This window comes from Echiichthys vipera, assembly GCF_963691815.1.
Source record: "Echiichthys vipera genome assembly, chromosome: 19".
Taxonomy (NCBI): Eukaryota; Metazoa; Chordata; class Actinopteri; order Perciformes; family Trachinidae; genus Echiichthys; species Echiichthys vipera.
In genome coordinates this window covers 4,203,509-4,224,256 of record NC_139844.1, presented here as the reverse complement: position 1 = coordinate 4,224,256, position 20,748 = coordinate 4,203,509, and the positions used below count along the sequence as shown (strand labels likewise).

The window sequence follows — 20,748 nt, the reverse complement described above, 5'->3', positions numbered from 1 at the left end:
CCTCCTGCATGTCAAAGTGTCCTTGAGCAAGACACTGAACTCCAGGTTGCTTTGATGGGCAGCTCTGCCTTCAGTGCAGGTCTGTGAATAAGTGAAGGGGAAGCTCATTGTAAAGTGCGTTGTCCAGTAAGGTAGAGAAGAGCTTTATAAATGCAATCCATCATCCAACAACAGTGTTTTCAGTAGTACAATGAATTAACAGAATAGGAGGGAATCTAATGAGAGCTCAGCTGCAGTTGTCTATTTTTACCAATGCCCTCATGTACTTCTCTAAAAAGAGAACAGAGAGTGCAGATTACTAGCACACCACAGCAAGTTTCTTAATAACTGAAGGGTTTTTGTGCAGTGTCAACGCAAATAGCCACATTTTATCAAGCTCACATATTCCACGTTATAGTATTTGGAAACTAATTATAGTTGTTATCAGGCCTGTAAACAGCGACACTTTTAAGTGTTTCAATTACACACAAAAGGCTAGTCAGCATTCCCCCTAATCCCTTAGTGTGTCTTTCAGAGTGTTTCTGCGGTGTTCATTCTCAGTCCATTAGCTCAGAAATGATTGATCACTTATGACACATGTCGGTCAAAACTGAGCCGAGGAAAAAGCCAATTACCTGCATTATTGGTGTATGTAGTGTAGGTAGAGGATGGTGGATGGGTGATCTGTTGTTGTGTGTTGTTTGACCAATACAGACCAGATTAGCATGAAATTTATAGTCCCCAGACGATGATTCTTAAAGTCCCCTTTCACTCAAAAATGTGTTTTTCTTGTGTTTCTGTCCCCTGAAGTGTGTGACATTGACTGTACTGACTTGTATCCGATTTTTTTCTGATCAGACGCCCTGTGCCAATGTACCGCACAGAAAACACCCCCCAAGATTGTTACAGACAGTGCACTTTAATCTAAAGACAAATGTTGTTGTCCTTGCTGAGGATATATTTGCTCACTACATCACATCTTCTGAAAAAGCATTTCTGAAAAAGATTGTCACCTTTTCGTCTTGTTTCTCCCAGCGATGCTGCTACCCGCCGGTTGTTCCATCAAAAACATCCCTCTGTCTTGAAGACCCATAAGGAGAAAACAACTTGTTTTAGCTCATGCTGTATAACCTCCACACTCCCTTCAGAACTACATGTGTATTATTTTACAAGTGAGCCGCACCAGACATTTTACCAGCGCATGATTGTAACTTTATAGTGCAGTTCAATATGCACATTCAGAACACTGTAAAATAGCTCTCTTCAGCTCCTTTAAAAAAAGGTTTAGACCTAGTGCATAGGTCATAAAAATAACTCTTGTGCCTGGCACAGCTCCTTGATAGGGCGCACAATTAATGTCTCTGTTTTCTTATAAATAAGTCATAAGCAATGTGCAGCAAATGGTACTCTCTATTCATTCTACCAACAGAAGAGAGTCTGGTGAGAGGTGCTATGAATCTCTGTAGGTCAAAGACTGTTGAATGGGCATTATTGATTCCCTCCAAAACACTTTATGTAGTTAAAAAGTTGGACTGTTTTGTCTTCAAAACCAGAATTTGAAACTTCCCGACACCAGCCAATGTGGCTTTAAGTGACAATATATATTGTTAATCCCTGCCATCGTTTGTCTAATCATAGTGTAGCAACCATAGCTCAGCACGGCAGGTCTGCTTTGGATTTCTTCACATGCTCAGTGTGCATCTGCAGCCTCTTGGTAGCTGTTGGTTACAGTTGGCCAATTGATGGAGCTAATGTGCGTTAGTTAGTTAACTAGTTAGCTAGTTAGCTAGTAGTCAATCAAATCAACCACAAATTTATTTAAAGGCAACTTTAAAGCTGCAATCGACAAATCTGGTGAAATAAGTTGACTCAATCAAATTTAAAATGTTTACAACTCTCACGCCCCTCCCCCACTATTCCTGTGAACACGCCCGTGTCTTCTCTCATTATTAAACAGCATAGAGTACACGCTACATGGAGGTAGGCTGGCTAACTTACTCATAGCTAGCAACTGCTAACATCATTTAGCGTATGCTTAGCTTGAGGCGTATGCTGTGATATTGTAACATGCGTGAGCGGGGAGGGGGATCTGTGGCGTATGCAGGAACTGTTTCTGACAGTAAGCGCTGCCCTGAGTGGACAGGATGATATGGGCGCTGTGGATTTTTGCAAAACAAACAACAGGCTCTACGTGCACATAGAGTCGTGTTTTTTTTTTCTAAACCCCAATGATTTATGTTGTTCTATTGGAGCAGAGTGTCGGCTTCAGTGATTCTGATCAAACAAATGTTGCAGACTGCGACTTTAATGAATATTGTGTCATGATTGTTGTGTCGGAGCAGTCGGAAATCCATGAAGGCTAGATGTCAGGCCGCCAGGCGCGTCACTAGCTCGTTAAAACATCCGGGGCTGTATCCGGGGCGTTCCTTTCCAAACGCGGTTCGGGGGTTTCTCCCCCAATAATTTTTTGAAGTTGGGCTGATAAACATGCAATTGTGACGTAGTTCGGGAATTAAAGGAAAGACCTGGTCATGTGTGACTCCTGTCGGGGCAGGTCTACCGAGGAGGTTAATGTTTAGGTCAGCACAGAAACCAGCATCAGAATGAGACATGAGAACAGCCTACAGCTTCAGAAACACTGACATCCACAATCCGATGTCAAGTGGACCGGGCTGAATCCAATGCAGGTCCTGAAACTGTGCAAAACCAGAAGACATCACTGCTCTGACGGACATTTTCTCTCCTGACCCGGTGTTTGGGTTTAACCTGTTAACTGGACACTTTCAGCTGAAAGCGTCCACTGTTGCCATAGTGACGGCAAATGCGTAGCTGTTCTCATGAATGCCTCTGTTTACTTTTCATGACAATTTTAAACATAACGTCACCTCCCTGATCAGTCTTTATAGTTCTGTTTGAGTAAATGTGTCAATGGCGTTTATATGTTGCTTGTTGTTACATTTATCAGGAGGAGAGCGAGTTGTTCTTCCTAATAATATCTGTGTCTAATTCATTTTCTTAACAAATCTGTTTGTCTTTGAAACCTGCCTGTGTAAACACGTGCGTAGAATTGTATTCACGACTTTAAAAAGAAAAAACTTTTTAGGAGATTTGTAGTCCTGTCGTAGGAAAATAAATGAAAGTTAAGAGATTAACCCTATGCACCACCAGCCACGTCACCCTGGTGGAATAAAACAGATCTGCTTTGTATACAGTCTATGAGTATCTCTCTTAAAAACATAATCCTGTTTTCATCATCTGCAGTCACTATGGCAACCACAGAGGCACTCAGCTGAAAGTCTCCAGTTAACAGGGTCACTCGTTAAACCCAAACACCGTCACTCAGTCTCCTTTAAGTTTGATTCTGAAGTTATCACTTGTCAGTGTGTGGACGCGTAAGAATGTTGCAGTTTTCACTGCTACAATGTTGCATCTGTGGCTGCTGGTTATGGAACCACATAAAAGTCTATTATACTGGGCTATTTTAATCATCATTATGTTTTTTTTTATGATGGCAGAGAGGTCCGGGGCGATAACCCCGAATGCCCAGGTCTAACGACGTGCCTGCAGACCGCCGACAAAAAAATAGGAAAACCTGTCTGAAAGAAGGTGACCTGAGCAAAAAATAAGGCAACACATTATAGGTCCACTTTAAAGATAAGCAGTCTGGATGGCTTTATTATCAGGGTGCCATGTCTTGTCACAAAAAAAACATACTGAAAAAACTTTCCATCGGAAAGAATTTAATTTATAGCTCCCTCTTGTTTCAGAGATTCAGAAGTAATGAAAAAAATGTCTTCCCTAAATGCTACTCCACAAACACAAGGCTGGCTCCTGGCTAACTGGCTTAATTCTCCTGCTTTGTCAGACTGATGAAATTGCAATTGCTCTGCTGGTTTCCCTTCAGAAGTCACCGCAAGGCAATATGAGTGAAATGTTTTCCAGTCACACTGGGGTCAAAAGCTCGCTCTACTTGTTTATGAGATACTCTAGAGGATCTGCGCTAGGTGGTAGGCCGTTTTAAAGGCTGGATTAGAGTGCAGCGGGCCCTTTTGTAATAGTGCTACGACTTCTGTATGGATCTGTTATTCCATAATGTGATTTACTCAGTTACACTGTGGGGAGCTTGCAGATGCAGAAAGGGCTCAGCTATCAATCTGAAAAAGGCTGAAGAAACTCTTTTCTTTAATTAGGGTCAGACAAACATTTCTGTGTTCCATCGGTATGAAAGGATGCAGTGCCCTCTCTTGGATAAAGAGTGAATTCTTTCATTTCCTTTGAAGGTCGAAAGAGCTATAAACATCAGCATAATGTGATCATTCAAACACTTTTGCTTCTTTAAGCTCTTATCTTTACTGGTTTTTGTGAAGGTTACAATGATGAAGATTTCAAAGTCAATCCTCCTCATGGAGGTCAAGAAGAAAACACTAGAATGTTCTAATGGCAAGAATTGGGTCCTATCTCCAATACCAAATGAGTTTAGATAATGTAACTGACAATTCCATACATTAAAAAACATATTTTTGCTTTTTTAGTCGAATCTCATCTACACACCTGTACAGTTTTGTGACTGCATCTTGCGCGGTTGCGACACTATGACCACCTGACCACCTGCTTTCACTCAAATATTTGTCTCTCTAGCTGCTAAACGCTCCACTTTGTTCAGCTGCTTGCTAACTTTGCTTGGTGCTGAGCAGGTAGAGTACAGTGGGTTGATCCGAGCTTTTATTCTGAAACTAGATGCCTGCTGCTGCTAAAAAACAAGGTTTGTGAGAGTGATGACAGTGAAAGAGTAAAGTTCCTGGAGAACTCCAGAGTGATTCTCTGTGGGATTGACACTTTGTTGACTCCTTTCAGAATACACATTTGAACCATTCTTTATATAGAAATATTGATTAATGTAACTTTAACGTGTGCAGGAACTTCCAACTGTCACATACAGAGCTGGACTATTATGATGATGGATTATGCATTCATACCTCGTATTACATATTCCTGTCTCAAAGCTGGACCCTCGCAGCGTGCATGTACATTAGATCACATCTGATACTGGATTTGGCAGCAAAAAATAAATACATAAATACATAAATGTAACAAAGTGGTGGTTAGTGGGTGAGCATTTTCTCTAATAGCACTGCAGCACTTTTCAGGCGTGTGTGTGTGGGGCTTAATCACTTGTAAAACTTGATTGAGTGTGTGTTAATAAACATTGGGCTGTCTCTCGTCCCCTGGTGATTAGTGGTTTATGTACTCTGCTCTCTGCAGGCTGAAGACGCAGTCCTGAAGATTGATGGAGGGCCATGCTATTCAAACAGCAGGCATTGCTGAGACAGAAGCTCTTTGTTCTGGGCAGCCTTGCTATTGGAAGTGTCCTCTATCTCGTAGCCAGGGTCGGGACCTTGGATAGGTAAGTCATCACTGTCACAACACATTACTTTTATTCAAAGTAACTGAAATAGCAATAAGTACAAAGAAAACACTATCTATACTAGAGATTACTGTCACAATTTGATGATCCAATTCTTGATGTGCTTCTTCATACAAGAACTCCAGCTGTTAGGACATAAGATGTTGTGGATGAGTTCTATCAGCCACATGTGTAAAGGCATTTTCCCCCTAAATTGAGTCAGGCAGTGAGTTCTGCCAGTTCTCTTGGCTGCATTTCATTAGATACATACCCTAGTTCACTTCCCCTCAAATACTTCCCCTCGTTCACTTCCTCTTTCCCCCACAGGAATCCCCAACGCCGTCATAAGTGTCGTTCCATTTGTCTTAAATACTGTGAACTTGGGGAGATCGACCCTGGCAGAGCTGAGGGAGCAAGTGATTGATTGATTGATTTGATTTGATTTTATGTGACCATTAATGACATAAAATATGAAACAGCACTCTGAGTCATACATTAAAATGCATAAATAGACAGGGATAACACTAAAGCCCAAAGGCTTATTTCCATTATTTGATGACCCAATTTGCTTAAAAAGACCCTGGAATGATTTTACACCGGGATTTCACTTTAACTCAGGATGGTACAAAACCTGTTGAGCTGGGGCGGCCGGTGGCACAGTGGTTGGAGCAGTCGCCCATGTTAAGAGGTAGAAGGTCCTCAAGGCAGCGGCCGCGAGTTCGTCTCTGACCTGCGGCACTTTGCTGCATGTCTCCCCCCTCTCTCACCCCATTTCTGTCGTATTTAATAAAAGACTTGAAAACTGCAAAAAAAAGATATTTAAAGAAAAATAAAACTCTGTTGAGCTACCCCTGGTGGAATACCTTTGAACTTCATTTACTTCTACCTTTGCCCATCCAACCCTCTCAGAGTAAGATGATTCAATATGGGTTCAGCCTATATGCTAAAAGTACCACTAGCTCACCCCACTTGCCACACTTGCCAGTTGCCATCTTGCCCGCAGTGAACAACCATGGTCACTCCAGAGGTGGATATCACCCACAATGCAATGCAGTTATGCTTTTGGTGCAACAGAATACACCCATGATTAAGTGGCAGTAACGTACAACCAGTAAAACTGCAGTAACTAACCACCAGTGAAGAGGAGATGAATTAATACATTTCGCATGGTCAGCAGAGTTTTTCAAAGAAACGTCATTGATAGCTTGTAATATTAACTTTGATTGTTGTAATGTTCAGCAGGTGTGATTTCTTAACGGAAAAAATTATCTGTCAACACATGGGAAAATGCTTGCAAGATATAGTAAACCCCTAGAAATAATAGTTAAGATCAATTATGATACAGATTACAAACTTTCTAAATCAGAAACTCGTTCAGCTACTAAACCCTTAGAAAGTAGACTGCAGATATCTTTGATGATTTGTAAAAAAAAAAAAAGAGGAATAATAATAATAATAAACTTTGTATAGCATCGTTCACCATACTTTTTTTTCATCACACACTGAAAAATGATTGCCTATTTTTAATTAAATTTCTATTTTTAATTAGCCTAGTATAAAAATGCCGCCACAGCTGTTATTTTTGAGTCTTTGTTCAGTTTGTCAGGGTTTTGGTAGACATGCTGTCTGAAGGTATTGGTTGAAGGTATTTCAACATTTTGGGAAATATTTATGCATGGTGATAGAGACAGTTTAAAAAGAGGTCTCCAAGCACACCTAAAGCTGTCTGATGTTTGTTTTTTTTAAGTTTGTTTGGATGTGTGACTGTGGTCTATAGGGAGTTGTGAATGTGAAAAGTTTGTGAAAGTTTGTCTCACCCATGTTGAGACTACATGATTCACTTCTCATACTCCTTTTTTAAAATAAAAACAAGTGAAGTAAATCTCTGTAAATACCAATTTAACAGTTAGTGTAAAGAATTTACTAGGATCAGTGCCATTTTGCTTGACCGTAGTGCAGCATTTCCCTCATGTCTCTAATCTATACAAAATTCTTGGATTGAAATCATCTTATTGCACAGCAGATGTTACACTTGTTTTAAGTTTTAAGAGTACAATACTTTCATGCTTCAAATATAGACAGACCTTCCTTCAGGAGATGAGTATTTGTTTTGGCAGGGTCCATATCAGATGAAACAGGTGGCATGTATTTTGGACCGTTGGTCCATGACCAATTCTGACCAATCTATTTGACGTCCAAACTAGGTCCACTATTTGGATGTCCAACCATGACCCAACTAGGGCGTCAAATTGACGTTCAACATTAGACCTTTGAACTGGGTACATATTTTGGACGTCATTTGGACGTCTAGGACAGGTGCAGGAAATGTACATGATGTGTTTTTTTGTTATTTTACAATTTCCTGTTTTTATTTAATTGGTTTATTTAAAATAATCAAGTTAGTTATTTATGCATATATGTATTTTTGCATTCATCTGTTTTTTTATTTGGAAATGCAATTTGTGGAAAAGAATTTCAAATACTACAGAGCCAGATGCAGGTCAGGAGCAACAAGCTAATGTTAGCGCTTCTGCAGCACACAACCTGTTGCTATAGCTGCTTTTGCTGAACTGTGGCTCAGGTGGTAGGCCAATGTTTGAAGGGTCGGTGGTTTGATCCCCACCCTCCCTTGTGTCATGATTGTGTGCAAGTCACCCACCTTACCTCGTGTGAATACAGTATGTTTGAGGTGGTGGTCAGAGGGGCCGAAGGCACTGAGTGGCCACCTAGAGAAGAACCATGTTATTATTATTATTATTATTATTATAGAAGTAGTCTAAAATTAGTCTAAATTTGAAGACGTCAACAAAAGACCACATCTGGACTGGTCCCATGGACATCAACATTGGACTTTTGATAAAAAAAGATGTCACCTAGCAGTACAAAACAACCCCTTCAGTGGACCGGAATTGGAAGTAGAAAAAAAACATAGAAAATACTCACTCCGACATCACATTCCGCAGTCGGAAGCCAAAGAGATATTTTAAATGAATTCAAGGAATATTGTTATAAGTTATAGCGGTGTTGAAACTAAGGATGTCATTATTGCTTTTGTCATTTTCAGGCTACAGCCCATTTGCCCCATTGAGAGCAGACTGCCCCCTCCGGAGCCAGAGCAGATCCCTCTCCGCACCCTGCAGTTTAAGCGTGGCCTACTCCATGAACTACGCAAGGGCAATGCCACCAAAGAACAAATCCGCTTGCACAACCTGGTCCAGCAGCTGCCTCGGGCTATCATCATCGGGGTACGCAAGGGGGGTACCCGCGCCCTGCTGGAGATGCTCAACCTGCATCCGGCAGTGGTCAAGGCCTCACAGGAGATCCACTTCTTTGACAATGACCAAAACTACGCCCGGGGCATCGACTGGTATAGAGAGAAAATGCCCTTCTCCTTCCCTCATCAGATTACCATTGAGAAGAGCCCTGCTTACTTCATCACAGAGGAGGTCCCTGAACGCATCTTCAAGATGAACTCCTCCATCAAGCTGCTGATCATCGTCCGCGAGCCGACCACCAGAGCTGTGTCTGACTACACGCAAGTGCTGGAGGGCAAGGAGCGCAAAAACAAGACCTACCACAAGTTCGAGAAGCTGGCCATCGACTCCAACACCTGCGAGGTGAACACAAAGTACAAGGCGGTGCGGACCAGCATCTACACCAAACACTTAGAACGCTGGCTGAAGTACTTTCCTGTGGAGCAGTTCCATATTGTGGACGGGGATCGCCTCATCACGGACCCGCTGCCAGAGCTGCAGCTTGTCGAGCGCTTCCTCAACCTCCCCTCAAGAATCAGCCAGTATAACCTGTACTTTAATGCCACCAGAGGATTTTACTGTCTGCGATTTAACATTGTCTTCAACAAGTGCCTGGCAGGCAGCAAGGGCCGCATCCATCCAGAGGTGGATACGTCAGTGGTGACTAAACTGCAGAAATTCTTTCACCCCTTCAATCAGAAGTTTTACCAGATCACTGGTAGGACATTCAACTGGCCATGATGAGCTTTGGACTCCTCCAGTGAGATTCCTTGGATTGGTGTTTCTTTAAATGGCTAAGCTACAAGATCTCAAAAAATATTAATAGCACTTTGATGGAGTTTAAGACAAGAATGACAGTGTGACCAAATATTAAAAGGGACCTGATGTAAGTTTGTTTTACGTGTGTGAAAATAAAGCAAAATAGTTTGGTGGTCTGACTAAAAGATTCAGTTCATTTGATCTTGCAAATGAATTTACTGTATGTCATTGACAAAAAACAGCACTCAACGGTGTGATTCACTGAAGAGATTATTTTTGATGCTCTTTAAAAGACTATCAAACAATGACATCCATGCTGTTGAGATAAGCTTTAAGTGTGGTGCTTTCCTCATGATAAAACCTTAAAAGATGACAAATGATATTTGATAAACAAAGTAATTGTTCATTTGTTCCCCATCACGTTGTTTATTTGACCAAAACTGCATGTGCAATCAAGATGCCATTATAACATTGTAGATTCTTGTATTAGTTACCTTCTGTTGTCTGTTCATATTGGTTTGCACCACATTTTACTGTTAATTCATGTTATGATTAATCCAGTAGACGGTGACCTCTTTAATAAGTCAACGCAATCTGAGTCTGGAGTATGGAGATCAGAACAGGCTCATCAGAATAGGATCTAGTATTTCAAGCTTGACTCAAACCATGTCCAAAACCCTTAAAGAATTTCAGACTCAAGCTTGTGTTTTTAATCTGTAAGTATGTTGGTCCCTCCCCCTTAGAGCTCTTTCATCGGTTTGCTAAACACCTGGCAAAAAAGCCATTGTGAAAAAAAACTCGTCCTCTGATGATTGTTGTCAAACCAACTGTTTATTCTATGATGATTAGCAAAATTTGTCTGTTTCTGTGCAAATATTCATTCTGTATCGAGTGTGTTGTTAAAAAGGTTAAATTAAAATAACGTGTAAACATATGCCAGCTGATTCTTTTTTTTTTACCTTTGTTTCACTTTTGCCATTGAAAAGAACAGTTTGGTCACAGCATCATATCGTGTCATATATTTGGGGTATCAGCAACATCTGGGTCTGAGAAATGAAGTAATAAATGCTAACTGTGGGCCTGACTCTAATACCTGGTGCACATCCCCATGCTAAGGTCAAAAGTAGTAATAGCAGAAGCTGGCTAGTAGTAGTAGTAGTAGTAGTAGTTGTAGTAGTTTTTAAAGCTCTAGTAGTACATACTGTAATAGACCAGGGGCCTGTTTCACAAAGCAGGTTTAGTGAAAACTCTGAGTATGTTAACCCTGAAATGAGGGAAACTCTGAGTTTTCCGTTTCACAAAGGGAGGTAACTCAAACCAGAGACAGAGGGGTAACTCTAGCCTGTTTCACAGGGAGAGGTAACTTAAACTCTCGGTCAGTTACCATGGTAACATGCTCTCTGAACCTAACCTGGTGGGGACCAGGTTTTTCTCAGGAAACCTTGAGTTTCTCTCTGTCTCCGCCCTCTTTCAGCCACACACGGTATTTGATTTCCTCATTCATTCAGTCAGCAGGCGAGTTTTGACGTAGTATAGTTCGGTCGTCTGTTTTTTCAGAAAATCATTGCAAAAATCAGTCATTAGAAGTTATATTAGGTGGCGACTATTTCCACTACCATGGCATGTCCTTTTGATAATGATCCCGTGGATGAAGGTGCAGCAATACTGCGCAGAGAATGAAATATTCGTCGGGAGATGATTATCAGACTGCGCATAGATGTTCTTGTATTTCCAGGCAATTATCTTTTTGAGCGGTACTGTTTCAGGTCACAGTCCATCATTTACATACACAACCTAATCCATCCTTACATTTCCAACATTAACAACCAAAGTCATGCTCTCACATCCCAGCAGATATTGTGTTGCACTGCGTTTTTTTGCAAATGGGAGTTTTTTATACAACGTATATAACAGCCACTTATGGTAATTTTACTTTACAATGTAAAACATGCTCAAAATGAGGTATCACCATGAGACTGTGCTGAGGTTTTACCTGTTTGAACAATGTTTTTACTTTTCATCTTAAGCTGCTGCCAAGTGCGCTTCTCCCCCGCACCTAAATGAAATAAACTAATAGACTACCACTCAGGCAGTTCCCCCTGTGATATTATTGTGATTGCAAAGGACTACATTTAAACTTACGCATTGACCCGAGCAGCAATGTTCTCCCAAGCCGTCTCCCTCTCTTTTGCTGCTGCAGCGGTGTTACACTTTCGGCAAAAAAAAAGCTCAAACTCCCGGATGAGCGCATTAATATTTCCAATTCCAGTGGTAGCGTAGCTCTCCTCTTCCCCGTTGCCATGGTGACTCGTCGAATCAGGAATCCATTGATGCTGTCTTTTTATACTTGTGGTGCACGCGCTTAACTCCAGGTTAAACTACTCCGAGTTGATCAAACTAACTCAAATCTGCTGTTCTGGAACCGAAAACTCAAAGTTCCTATCTCAGAGTAGATCAACTCAGAGTTCAGGGTTATCCTCAGAGTTTGTTGAACCTGCTTTGTGAAACAGACCCCAGAGGTGTCCAATTCTGCTCCTGGAGGGCCACTGTCCTGCATGTTTTAGGTTTCTCCCTACTCTAACACGCCTGAATCTAACAATTATCAAACTCATGACAAGATTCAGCTGCTTAAAAACGAGCAGAGCATTGGACTCAGGTGTGTTACATCAGGAAGAAACATGCAGGAGCAGGATTGGACACCCCCTGTAACAGACAGAACAGTTACGAAATCTGTGCAGAGGCAGGATGTGGTAGCATTTGTTGCACATTTGTGGCATCATCAACAATACTCTCTTGGCTCAAAATCCAGAAGCTTTATTGAAAAACCTATTTTACTGTGAACGACAGGAGGCTTACTTGACAGACATAGCGCACCCTAATGACAACAACCTTGTTGGACACACATTATCCTATTTACATTCAATTTGAGATGTGTAGCCTCGTCTACAGTTGACACAGAGCAACATAATGCACACAGGACACAGGAAGTGATGATGCAACATTTACAATAGATCACCTGCAGCAGCATCCGCAACAACAGCCCTGCTCAGTGTCCGACAGTCGCGGGAACATTAGCCACGTCTGCAGGACACCGGTAGTGCGAGGGTCCGTTCATCGCTGCTTGCTTGCAGTCCTTTTATTTACATTTATACACTTCAAAAAATGCCTGGAGGAGGAGGTTAGGGAAGTGAACAGTCAATGAAAATCATATTGCACATGAGCAGTCACATCACCAATAGTTGCCCGTGCAAAAAGACTCAGTGATATAGACTATGATTTAACCTTTGTGTCCTGTTCATTTCTACCCCCTTACTTTGGTGTTCCCGTTCAAATTTGACAGTTTTAACTGCTCTTAAATGAACACAAAAACCATTGATCATCAAATTTGATTTAACTCCTTTTTAAGCTGTAAACAATGTCTCAGACTACTGGTTTACATGAATAACTACAGTGAATGTACAAAGAATAGACAGAAATTCTATCTCAACGTCCACAACACAATAAATGCTCCCCACAACCCCACCACTCCGTCATCACTAACAACAAAACAGTAGAGACAGTAGGCCATTTCAAATACCTAGGACTCAAAATTGACAACAACCTCACCTTTGAACACCACTCAACAGGCATCCAAAAAGAAACCAGAGAAACCAGTGCGCAAACTAAAAGGACTTAATGTTGCCCCCCACCTACTCCTACTACTGTACACCATTATTATTCAACCCATTCTACTGTACTGTTCCACATGTTTCTTCAATATGCTCCCTGTAAAAAATCGCAACAGACTCACTCAGATAACCAATACTGCCACCAAAATAACAGGTCTGCACACTCCAAATCTACAGGAACTAAACAACAAGACCATTACACGCATCACTCATGCAATAACCCTGGACATTATTCACCCACTCAACCGCTACTTCTCACTCCTACCCTCTTACAGAAGGCCTGTTTCAGCAGAAGCCTAATCCCCTCAGCCATCAAAACAAACAACAAAACAAAACCTCACAGATAAATGCAACAATGGATGTCTAACATGTACTCCCAATTGTATAAGCCAGCAAAAAAATGTACGGTGAAGAAGTACGAATGGCTGTGAAAAAAAGAAAACGAATTTCCCTAAGGGGACAACTAATAAACCAAATAACTAACTGACTAACTACATAACTAAATTGTATCCCACATAGGGAGTCTGTGAGAAGATGTGATACACTTGGGAAGAAGTAACAATTATTTATCAGCTAACCGCAGCAAGCGCATCTTGATACTTTGTTCCTAGAATACGGAAAACATTACGCAGCATATCTGTCTGCTGCTCTTATGTGAAATGTCTTTCCGTTCATTTACATCTACATTCATCCAGCCCTTGGCCGCCCTGTCCCCGTCAGGCTCAGTTGCACCTCCCATTCGTGTGTGTATGTTCTCCTATGTTGATCAGTGAAAGTAAAAGTCAAACCAACTTTTTGAAGAAGTACAGCGAACATGGCCTACACTTAATACTATGATGGTATGGGACATTCAAGTGTCTGAATGAGCAGCGCAAATTGAGGCATGTAGCAGGCTAACGCTACCCGCTCAGCTAGTGTGTTTAGCTGGTGCTGCTGGTGAATGTTAGCCTCGTGAGACCATTCTGATCTCATGAGCTCCATTGTATTTTACTCTCAGATCAGTCTGGTAACGTGCGGAGGAGAAAATTTGGAGAAGTTTGACCAGCGACCGAACCAATCAGAGTTGGTTTTGAGGAGAGTTGAACTGTGACGCCAAGAGAAGAGACTGTTGAGTGTAAACAACATGGATGCTTCCACAGATGAGATGAGCAGCTATGGAGCAAGCCGCTCACTAACTTCTTTTTCTCTGGAACCTTCTGTTGAATATGGACCGGGCTCCTGAAATTGGGCCTTTGATCCGTAAATTCACGTTACACAAAGGGAAAATATCCTTTACCCACATGTTGTTTCCTTTCTGAGCTTTGCCTCCACGCTGTTTGTATGTTACACGCTTCAGTGATCTGATTGGTTGATTTGGCCCATATGTTGCTGATAGACAGATGGTTTATCCAATCCACCTTAAGTAGAGTGAGCGTAAAAATGTATGCAAGATAATCTGAATCAGAAATACTATAATAACCTCAGGGGGAAATTATTTTCGTTGCCAAACTCCAGATATACAAACAACAAATATTATACAGCCAACATATATTAGAAAAACAGAAAATAAATATATATTGTATATGAATATATAATGATAACGTAATGTTGATTATGTAATTAGCTTAATGTGAATGTGCTTAATACTCATTTGAGCCATAATTGTCACTGTGGGCCAGGCTTTGGGCACCATGATGATATCCATATCGACCTGGAGGGAAGAACTGAGAATTCCGACAAACTTTAGACCCAGAGAGTTACATTTTTTAAACCACAAAGACAAATGATAAATTAACCATTTAACGCACAATGTGCACAGGCCTTATTGATGCAGAGCATTCATGGGTGCAATTTCTAGAAAAACATGAATAACCCCCCCAGTAAAAATACCCTAAATTATTCAAACTTGAACAAATGTATATTCAGGCTTCACATTCTTCACATTTTAGATTCCCATCTAAACAGAAATGGTGGAAAAACAATGTTACGGTACAAATACAGTATTTTTCTGACTCCTCATCCATCTCTGCTCTCCTCCACTACAACCCAGTTGCTGATGATCAGCAGGCTTTAAAAGAGGACTTCATTTTTTCATATTCATCCATATCAGTTAATCATGCATAAAGTAGTCCCCAACACTGGGAGAAAAGGAAGATGGAGAGAAGAACTGGGGGTGAGTAGACATTGCATGACCGAGACCCTTGCACCCCTGGGAACGTTACTCGGTGGACTGGGTGTTCACGCCTCTTTGGGTCCAGATGAGCAGAATTTCTCAGTTAAGAAAAATGGTCCTGACCCTCAAATGTTATCCTTGCCCTCCCCCAGAGGAATCACAGCACTTCAGGTCAATGAGGACACAATTAGTCACAGTATATCTGCTGAGCTGGCTTTCCTATTAATTAACAATGGTGCAGTGCCACAAGGTGTCACTTATGTCCCCATGAATGGCCTGGCTTGCTGTTTTTAGCTTCATATGCATTAACATTGACCTAACTGTCAGTGTGACCATGGGCCTAAACTTATTACACAGTGAATTTATGAATTTGAATGGAATTTTTAATAACTAAGCTGGGATTGGCTCAAGATTTGTTGATTGGCTCAACTCAAAATTGTTTAAAAAAAAAAAGTTGCAAAATACCAATATCCCAGAGCTCAATAACACATCAACAGAAATGGTCATCATGGTGTATATTATGTCTGTGTATATGTGTTTGGATATGAGTGTTCATGAAATATTACAACTGAAGCACCACAGAGGAGAAAAGAATGCTATCGCTTGTGAAATATGGTCTTGGATCTGTTTCCTTTGTAGGTGACATAGGAAATTATTACTACGGACAAGGGCACCCCATGACACCACATCGTGTCCGCATGACTCACAACCTGCTTCTATAGGGACTGTACGGGAAAATGGAGATGTATGTATGTTTTCAACTTTAATTTAATAACATCCTTGTATGCAGTTGCAGTGTTCTAACAGAATGTTGCATGTATATAAAATTATTATAGTTTTTAACCAGGTGCTGTTTTTTCTCCTTTACAGACCACACAAAGCCCCAGCAGAGGAGATGACGAAATATCACAGTGATGACAACATCGAGATCCTCCGATCCATACGGCCAGACAACATGTCAGCGCTGTAAGTGGTGCATAGGCTTCTCACCAGGGTTGCAAGCAACATTCATTTTCATTATCTATCCACTGATTATGTCTTAGTCCATCAATTTAATAACAAATTAATTCCGATTAATTTGCCCAGGTGTATGTGCGTGGCTCACACGTCGGATGTTGCCCTTGTTCATTTCCTGAGCACTGCCGAGGTGCTGTTTAGCAAGGCACCCAACACCCAACTGCTCGGGGCGCTGAGCTATTGGCAGCCCCCTCGCTCTGACATCTCTCCATTAATTGCATGTATATAGGTCCTGTTGTTGTGTGTATTTCGGGCTTGTGTGTGTGTGTGTCCTGTATAATAATAATAACAGAGTGAAAAAATTCAATTTCCCTTGCGGGATAAATAAAAGCAATTCTTCTTCTTCTTCTTCTTCTTCTTCTTGCCGCCAAGGCTCGACAATGCGCACATTTCACACGCATTTGTGACTGAAAAATAGATGTGTGTAAGGTGTAATATCTAATAAGCATTCGTGTGAATAACCTGCAGATGCAGCTACTAGTAGCTCCCATCAACTTTTCTAAATTTTTCAACTCAAGACAGTCAGTTTAGTTAAACTCAGCAGAGACAATCAATTAAATCAGATATCAGCTCCAATATGGACTACCATATTTTCGGGACTATAAATCACACTTTTTTTTTTCATGGTTTGGCTGGTCCTGCGACTTATATAGTCACAGTAATGAATTTAATGATCACCAATATATTAGACACATTTCAAATTAAATGTTATTTCCCATAAGCTGTGCCTATATGTTAGAGTTAAATTAAGAGATGGATAATTTGAAATAACATGTTTTATATAACTGCTCATTACAGTTGTTTTTCTCAAACTTGTATGTTTAACTTCCACCCTTGTACAAATGTAATAATTCTAACTACTATAAAACTATCAAATAAGGTGAATCTTACTGAGTGTTACTGTGTGTCATGTGACCCGTGTAATCGCCCCCCATGGTTAGAAAATTACATTTATCATATTGCGATATTATCACAAATGTGATTTAATGAATCGTTCAGCCCTAATCCCAATTAACTGGAAATGGAAGCTAAAAGAAAGGGGGTGCAGACAGCTGGTCTGTGCACCTTTTATAAGGTGTCAGAAATGGCTATCCAAAACTGAGATGTATTAAAAACAATCTCTAACTATACACAGCAGAGGTTTTACTACTGTCCGCCATACAGGCTTCTCCTTTCGGGAAGCACATCCCTTTACCTGAAATTTCCTAAAAAAAATAGCGTGTAAAGCGAATTTCTTTTGAAGAAAATAATTGCTAGTTAACTCAACACAACAAATACTGGGAAAAGGTTTGCTCCAGTGTAAGACTGGTACAGTATAGATATGCTCTACTAGCTATTTGTACATTTACGCATTGTTAAGGTTATGAATGTACTGGTACTCTCAACTCTGATTTCATGAATTACTAAATCAGAAATACTTACCGTAAATACTTTAATAATCCCAGGGGGAAATTGTTTTAAAGGCATCCTACCTATTTCATTTAAATTATGTTTTTTTTATCTCCCTTGTATTTTCTTTTTGTTTTCTTTCTTTAAATTGATTTTAAGCTGTCGATGTGGCTTGTCTTGTCATTGTATGTTGTGTGTTTTAGGTATGCTGTCCGTGCTGAATTCAAAAAAAAAAAAAAATCACTAATTCTGGTTTAGTCAAAACTCATTCTTAATTCACAAAGAAAGATGTGAAAGTACGCCGGTTGCAAATGCAGTTATTCCCCTCTGTCTCCCACCTGCATGCAGGTGCATATTGGTGGCTAGATCTTCAGAGGCAATTAGGCTTTTTCTTCTGTTGGTGGCTTTTTTGAGTTCTGCCAACTCGCCGTTGGTGGTTCTGCTGGTAAGTACGAAGAAAATGTATAAACTTATTGACACAAACTAATTTGATCGACTTTATCACCTGAAAATGATCAGAATTTTGTACACATACAGATGACTTTTGATACCCCAGCACACAGTGGATGAGAGGCAGAACCCTACACAGGTCATCAGACACAAACACATTCTCACTCACATTCAGCCCCACGGGCACTTTAGAGTCCCCACTTCATCAGACCTGCATGTGTTTGAACTAAGGGAGACAAACAGCAGCTATAACGCCGTCTCTGGCTTCTGCAAGGAGAGGATGTCAAACCCATGACCATATTAGACTAACTAGCATTTTTAGCAAAGGCTGCACACGACAGTCCAGATTATTGGACCACATTTTTACTGCTATACACCTGCAGAGGTGTGAAGTAACGAAGTACAAATCATTTGTTACCTTACTTAAGAGAAATTTTGGGTATCTATACTTTACTGGAGTAATTATTTTTTAGACAATTTTTACTTCTACTCCTTACATTTTTTTTAAAAATAGCCTTGTTACTAGGGATGGGTACCGAAATGGTCAGAGCCCACAATGTGCTGGTGGTTACTGGTTTGACTTAGGAGACATGGAAGGTTGGGTGGATTCTGAGAGACGCAGGGAGCTTCAGGCGGACAGCACAGGGGTTCACGATGGCCTCGATCTCGAAGGGTCCAATGAAACGAGGGGCGAGTTTCTTAGACGAGACACTCAGGGTCTCCCTCCAAATCCAACGCACTCTTCGGAGATGGTGCTGAACGGATGGCACCGCTATCTCGGCTTCCTGGGCTGGGAACATAGGGGGTAAGTAGCCCAACGAAGCCTCGAAGGGGGACATACCTGTAGTGGTGCTGGTCAGGGAGTTGTGGGAGTACTCGACCCAGGAGAGCTGCAAAGACCACGAAGAAGGGTTGTGGGCACAGATGCACCGAAGAGCAGTCTCCAAATTCTGATTAGCCCTCTCCGTTTGGCCATTCGAATGGGGGTAGATAAACTGACCTTGGCCCCTAAGGCCTGGCAGAAGGCCTTCCAGACCCAGGAGGTAAATTGAGGACCACGGTCGGAGACGATGTCCGCAGGTATCCCATGGAGGCCGACGGCAACTTAGGGAGAGGAACAAAGTGCACCATTTTTGAGAAACGATCCACTATCGTAACGATGGTGTCTTTACCTTGTGACACAGGGAGTCCGGTAACGAAATCCAGCGCGATGTGGGACCATGGTCGACCGGGAGAGGGCGAAGAAGACCAGCTGGAGGTCGATGAGATGCCTTCCCTCGGGCGCAGACGGTGCAGGCCAGGACAAATTCCTTCGTATCCGGCACCATGGATTTCCACCAGAAGTGGCGACGAAGAAGTTTAAGGGTTCTGGTGATTCCGGGATGGCAGGAGAGACGAGTCCCCACTTGAGTACCTGAGAGCGAACATGGGCAGGGACAAACAGGCGTCCTGGTGGTCCACCACCAGGGTCGGGATGCGAGCCTGCCTGACCGTGGCCTCGATCTCCAAGGTTAATGCTGCCATGACACAAGATGAAGGGACGATGTTCTCGATACCAAACTCCTCCTCCTCGGTAGGTCCAAACTGCCTTGAAAGGGCGTCAGGCTTAACGTTCTTACTTCCTGGAATGTAAGTCAGAGTGAAATTAAAACAACCAAAGAACAAAGCCCATCGGGCTTTGCGGGAATTAAGCCTTTTGGCCGTCTGGATATAGGCCAGATTTTTGTGGTCCGTCCAGACCACAAATGGAATCTCTGCCCCCTCCAGCCAATGTCGCCACTCCTCATCATACTCCTCATCATACATCATACATCATCATCATAATTTCTCTCTGCAGGAGACAGTTTCTTGGAGAAGAAAGCACAAGGGTGAACCTTGTTGTCGGACTTGGCTCACTGAGACAAAACCGCCCCCACTCCCAGATCGGAAGCGTCCACCTCAACGATGAACTGGAGACCAGTGTCAGGCTGCACGAGCACAGGAGCGGAAGAAAAACGCTTCTTCAGAGTCAAAAAGGCGCTGTTGGCGGCAGGGGACCAGTCAAACGGAGTAGCGGGCACGGTCAACCTGGTCATCGGAGAAACTACCTGACTGTAGTTGCGGATAAATCGCTGGTAGAAATTAGCGAAACCCAAAAACCTCTGAAGTTGTTTGCGAGATGTAGGTGTGGGCCACTCCGTCACAGCCGTGACTTTCGCAGGGTCAGCCCTAACCTGTCCGCTCTCGACAATATAACCCAAGAAGGCTACCGACGATACATGAAACTCGCACTTCTCTGCTTTCACAAATAACCAATTCTCACGAGGTGATATGCATTGCGGAGGTCGAGTTTCGAGAAGATGGTTGCGCCATGCAACGGCTCGAATGCAGAATTGATCAACGGTAATGGGTACTTATTCTTAATGGTGATGTTATTAAGTCCCCGGTAATCTATGCAGGGACGCAGGGATTTATCCTTCTTGGCCACGAAAAAAAACCCCGCTCCCAGTGGGGAAGACGAAGGGCGAATAATCCCTGACTTGAGGGAGTCGTTAATGTAGGTCTCCATTGACTCTCGTTCGGGACCTGACAGATTGTCAGAGACGACCAGTGGGAAAAGTCGATCCGGGCAAAAGCTCAATGGGACAGTAGTAAGGAGGGTGAGGAGGCAAAGATAAAGCCTTAGTCATGCTGAAA

At 41.9% G+C, this 20,748-nt stretch overlaps 1 protein-coding gene and 1 pseudogene across 2 annotated transcripts in view; both read left to right on the top strand.

Annotated features, from left to right (window-relative positions):
* Window positions 1-5,276: 5,276 nt before the first annotated feature.
* On the top strand, window positions 5,277-9,378 carry LOC310962053 (heparan sulfate glucosamine 3-O-sulfotransferase 5; the record flags this gene model as incomplete). The annotated part of the gene is made up of 2 exons (XM_083934401.1): window positions 5,277-5,383; window positions 8,448-9,378. 2 exons carry the CDS (start codon window positions 5,277-5,279, stop codon window positions 9,376-9,378), a joined length of 1,038 nt encoding a protein of 345 aa, XP_083790527.1.
* A 6,733-nt stretch (window positions 9,379-16,111) lies between these two features.
* The window catches only part of LOC310962147 (histone deacetylase 1-like), a 12,903-nt pseudogene continuing 8,266 nt past the window's right edge, over window positions 16,112-20,748 (top strand). Inside the window, exons 1-3 of the transcript in view lie at window positions 16,112-16,182; window positions 16,303-16,363; window positions 18,037-18,067. The product of the transcript in view is annotated as a histone deacetylase 1-like (transcript). The remainder of the gene's footprint in view (window positions 16,183-16,302; window positions 16,364-18,036; window positions 18,068-20,748) is intronic.